Here is a 5,502-nt window from a genome sequence, read left to right as displayed (position 1 = left end):
CGACTCTGGAAGCTGCCCCATCCACCCCTCCCCACCGGCTGGCTGCGGCCTGGGCGGGGCAGGGGGCCCCAGGGCAGACGCAGGCCCTGAGGTGCGGTGGGCAGAGGGGAGACGGGAGCAGAGGGAGGGCGTCAGGATGGTGCTCACTGGAGGTGTGGTGGCATCGCCTGGCCTCCAGCTCCCACCCTGGGTTGGGCATGACGGGGAAGCCAGGCGTCAGGATGGTGCTCACTGGAGGTGTGGTGGCATCACCTGGCCTCCAGCTCCCTGCTCCCAGCCGGGGTTGGGCATGACGGGGAAGCCGGGGCTGGTGATCTCGGCCAGAGCTGAGCTGAGCACCTGAGCTCTAGACTGAAACGGAAACTGCAGGTTCTGGGTCAGGGTCACACGTGCAATGGAAGCCTCTGCCCAGAAACAAGAACGGAAACTGCAGGTTCTGGGTCAGGGTCACACGTGCGTGCGATGGAAGCCTCTGCCCAGAAACAAGCCCCAGGAGCCTCTGCAGATGCTCTCTCCTCCCTCCAGGCCGGGGCTGGGCCAGGTGGGAAGACGGGTGCGGCCCCTCCGCGGGGTGACAGCCCTGAGGTGTTCTCACCTGCCAGTGACCCACCTGAAGCAGGTGGGGCTCCCTCGTGGGGACAAGGAATTCTGCTGGATGGGGGCCCGATGGCAGGACACGGCCGGGTCAGAACTCCCACCCAGGAGTCTCTAGTCTGTTCTCACAAACAGAAGGGGCCCAAAGCACGCGTGCTCCCCAGAATCTCAGCGCCCACCCCTGACCCTCACAGCCGGACCCCCAAATCGCCAGCCTGGAAGGTGACCTCCCCGAGGAAGTAGCTGACCTCAGAGGCTGGGGCCCAGGGTTTCTGGGGAAAGGAACAGAGGGTCTTCCTGGAAGCAGGGGCCACGCTGGGAAACAGGCGTTTACTGACAGCGGCGAGGCCAGCAGAACGGCCCGTGCACATAGCCGGAGGGCTCCCCACGCCTCCCGGGCCCAAGGAAGGGTCCGCATGTGGAGTCTTGGGTTGTCAAGGATGGACAGGAAGACGGGGAGTGCAGAAGCCTAATGGCCGAGACTTGAATCAGCTATGAACTATGCGGGCAAATTAACCCCTGGGGCTCCCACCTCTCCCAGCCCAAGGCCTCCTCCTCATGACCCAACCACTCATCAGAGGCCACACCAGCTGGGCCAGTTTCCGAGGTGGATTCATTCCCAGGCTGGGCTGGGTGAGGAAGGGTGGGGAAGACAACAGATGTGCTTGTCAGGGACACCACAGCCTCGACTGCATCCTGAAACGCAGGTGCTGTCAGCCACTGGGCGAGGCCTCGTCACCTGGGGACCCCACCCTGGACGGCGCTGGGGACCCCTGATGAGGACCACCAGGGAGCAAGCCGTTCGGGAACAATTATTTTCTGTTTACGAAGGCCCAGAAGTCACTGGGCCGTACTCTTACATTCATTTTAGGATTAAAACAAAAACAACCTCCAGCTATTTGCTCAAACTGGTGGTTGTTTGCAGTCCAGGTGTGCCAACAGCTGAGCCCTCCACAACCTGTACCTCTCTGGGCAGTTTGCTGCCTGTGGGGAAAGAAATAGCACGCTGCCTCTGACCTGGCTCCCAAACTCCTCCAGCGGTTGTCCTCTGGGACCGTCAGGGAGTGGGACCCATGCTATCGGGAGCATTCGGGACACGGGGAGGGCTGGCCTCAAGCACGTGTGGACTTCTGGACGCCCTTTTCAAGACCCGAGAAGAGCATAGTGCTGTTTGGGGAAGACAGTGGGACCCATGGGGAAAATATTTATTACAGGAAAACAAATATTACATTTACAAAAGACTCTAACGAGTCTGTTTTACCAAACTCAGCCAGGCTGCTTCAAACAGTGTCGTGAATTTTTGGGGACCTGATTTTAGATTCTGTTGTTTGTCAAAACTTAATTTCAAAATACCTGTCGTGTTTTCATATTGTCCAGCAGTGGCTTGTAGATGGCACTCCTCTTATTTTCAAAGAATGTCAAAAGCTATTTTTAAAAATAAAGGTATATATTTTCTCAAAGATTCCAGAGACATTGCAAATGCAGGTGGGAAGCTCTGAGCTTGGGCTTTTAAGATAATTCACTTTAGGTGGGAAAGACAATCTGAAAATGCGAATGCAAGTGGCTCCTAAACGTTTATTCGGCCACACTTGTGAAGGAGATGCAAATGAGCATTCTCCTCTCTGGGCATGCCCGTTCTCACCGATTAGCTCGTCAAGCCCGGAAGTCTCAGAGCCCACGCAGCTGACCAAGCTGAGGAGAAGCAGGCGAGGTGGTGAGCATGCATACTGATAAAGCCCCTAGGGATGGGGAGTTTGACATTATCTGTCAAAATGTCCAGGTTGACCCAGCAATTCCTGATCTAGGAATGTATCCTACAGACATACGTGCATACATGGGCAGTGACAGAGGCACAGTGTTATGTAATTGCAGTTGTTCACAACAACAAACCACCGGGGAAAGCCACATGCCAATCAATGGAACTGGCTGTAAATCTTAAAAAGAACAAGGAAGGCGTCTATGAACTGACATGAAAAGGCTCCAGGACACAATGGCCGACGGGAAAAAGCAAGGTGTGGAACCCTGGCTGTCAGGTCCTACAATGTGTGTAGAAAGTGGGGCAAAGAGAAGTTACGTTCCCACTGGCTTATTCATGCATAAAGAACTTAGGAAAAGACACAAAAAACTATGTGATGAGTGGTGGGAGGGTTAGAGAAAATGATGCAACGAGAGGGGGGATTTTTCCTTTAACACTTTGTGATTTTTGAACCAAGTAAACATATCACTTATTTGAAAATTAAATTGAAGCATCATATTAGCAGCCAAAGATCTCTGCAGTGAACACACCCACTGCCTGGGGAGGAGCCGGCCCAGGAACACTGACAGCTGACACACGGCTTGTGCTTTGGTTCCAGAGTGTGTGAGGCTGGTTTGTCCGGTCAGAGGCGTGACATCTTATGCTTACCAGGCACCCCAGGAACGAGGTAAAAAGTTTAATGTTCTCAGTGTTCCTAAGTGCCTATGGATTCCTCTGGGCCCCATCATTTAATGTGCTTGATTTTATTCTTCTCTACCCTCCCTTCCCTTCCTCAAATAAAACCTTTTGCTTTAAGCAACCACCCTGGGGTCAGGGCACTACAGGAAAATACCATTAGATGGAAAGACAGACAGATAGATGGGTGGAGGCCTGCGGCTAAATGTAGACTCGTTCCTAAGTGCCTATGGATTCCTCTGGGCCCCATCATTTAATGTGCTTGATTTTATTCTTCTCTACCCTCCCTTCCCTTCCTCAAATAAAACCTTTTGCTTTAAGCAACCACCCTGGGGTCAGGGCACTACAGGAAAATACCATTAGATGGAAAGACAGACAGATAGATGGGTGGAGGCCTGCGGCTAAATGTAGACTCTTATTCTTCCCTTCCCCCCCCCCCCCGCCCCACACACACACCACAGCCACCTCCCATTTGATAAGGAGAAAATTCTGAGCTGTCCTAAATTAAATTACAACATGGGGGAAGGTAGAGACAAGAAGGGGTTGATCAGTTAACAACTGCAGGGCAAAGCAACAAGACGGCTTATCTTCCCGAGTGCATGTTGGTCTTTAACTCCCAGGCGGCTAATTCTGCCAGGCACCACTGCACCCACCCCAGGAGCCTCCATTCTTGCTCACACATGAACTTTTCAGACTGTTGCCCATACTTCACCTTATTCCACCAACCTTATCTGTAGCCAATGTGAATTCTTTCAAAACAACTTACACCTTTCTCCCCCCTGCCTGATGTCTTATTCTATTTTTTAATACACTTTTCTTTATTTATTATTTTTTCAATATATTTTTATTGATTTCAGAGAGGAAGGGAGAGGGAAAGATAGAAACATCAGTGATGAGAATCATAGATCGGCTGCCCCCTGGAGATCCCACGCTGGTGATCAAGCCCACTACCCAGGCATATGCCCTGACTGGGAATCGAACTGTGATCTCCTGGTTCATAGGTCCACGCTCAACTAACCACTAAGCCATGCCAGCCGGATGCCACCTGATGTTTTAAAAAAAGTCAGCAGCCCTGGCCAGTTTGGCTCAGTGGATAGAGCGTCAGTCTGTGGACCAAAGGGTCCCGTGTTCAAATCTGGTCAAGGGCATGTACATAGGTTGCAGGCTCCTCCCCGGCCCAGGCCCTGGTCAGGGCGCATGCAGGAGGCAACCAATCAATGTATTTCTCTCTGTCTTTCCCTTTCTCTTCCACTCTCTCTAAAAATCAATGGAAAAATATCCTCGGATGAGGATTAACAACAACAAAAAAGTCCTCAACTCCAGGGCTGCGGACATGTTGTCTTTCCCACCTGGCACTGCTACTGGTGGTTTAGACTTCATGCCCACAACCTGCTTTTTCTTGTTAGCAATGGCCCAATAAATTCTTTTTAAAAGACAAACAAACCAACAAAACGTTCAGCGGTGGAAGTTAAAATTTTTGTTTAACGTATCATAATAAACTTCACGCTAATATATACTTGCACAGTCTAGGACTGCCGAGTAAAGGAGCCATTCATTGCTGGTGGGGTCTGGGCCAGGGCCCTGTGCCTTCCCTCTGACCGCCTCTCACTCCGCACCTGGAGACAGTGTGTGGTCACGCTGCTTCGCACCGCCATGCCTTCCCTAAAGCCAGTCCCACCGCCTGGTGAGCTAATGTTACATTCCTCAAAACTCAGGCAAGGATGACCTCACCCAGAAGCCTTCCCTGACCCCAGCGCTCCCTCTCGCTCCCGGGGCACAAGCACAGAAGCACCCAGGGCACCCAGGGCACCCTCCTGGGATCCTGGGACTGTTGATTTCATTGCTTATCTGTCTTACACAGGAGCTTCCTGCAGGCACGAACTTTGGCTAATTTCCTGGTGTAGCTCCGGAGTCCAGTTCGAGGCTGGCCCGTGAAAGATGCTCCATAAACATTTGTTGAAACGAATGGCAGAGTAATTCCCACTGAATTCTTAAATTATAAGTAAAATCTGCGACTATTTGAAGTCATGAAGACACATGTTCTCTACTGACTACTCTGGGCCCTCACGTGCATGGTTCCTCACTCCCTGACTCGACCTAACGGGCTCCCGCAATTGGGACTTTATAGTTAGCAGAGGGGCTGGGAAGCCAGCCTGCACGGGTTCGTCTAACCTGTGGCTTCTGTATAGCCCTGCGCAAGTCCCTCCCGGTTTCCTGTGGCTCAGTGTCCCCATCTGTAAAATGGGGACAACACCACCACCAGCATCACTCGGGTACTTAGTGTATTAAAGGACCTAACAATGTAAAGGGAGTAGAAAAATGGCCCCAGCGCTCGGCAAGCTCGTCTCCTGTGATATGAAGTCGGCCTCCCCGCGGCACACACCTGTTATTCACGCAAAAGCATCCGGGCCCCTGCAGGTGCGCGGCGGGGCTGACTTCGCTCGGGACTGCAATTCCTTAGCCTCCAGGAGCGCCCC

The 5,502-nt window shown here is 52.4% G+C and overlaps 1 protein-coding gene across 1 annotated transcript in view; it reads left to right on the top strand.

Annotated features, from left to right (window-relative positions):
• The window catches only part of RNF222 (ring finger protein 222), a 1,983-nt gene extending 1,640 nt beyond the window's left edge, over window positions 1–343 (top strand). The window contains exon 4 of the mRNA XM_005878847.2: window positions 278–343. Within this exon, the coding sequence (XP_005878909.1) occupies window positions 278–343 (66 nt within the window). The remainder of the gene's footprint in view (window positions 1–277) is intronic.
• The last annotated feature ends 5,159 nt before the right edge of the window (window positions 344–5,502 follow it).

Source organism: Myotis brandtii, unplaced genomic scaffold (assembly GCF_000412655.1).
Source record: "Myotis brandtii unplaced genomic scaffold, ASM41265v1 scaffold573, whole genome shotgun sequence".
NCBI classification, from domain to species: domain Eukaryota; kingdom Metazoa; phylum Chordata; class Mammalia; order Chiroptera; family Vespertilionidae; genus Myotis; species Myotis brandtii.
The sequence above is the reverse complement of the archived record's forward strand: the minus strand, read 5'-3'. Positions and strand labels throughout refer to the sequence as shown.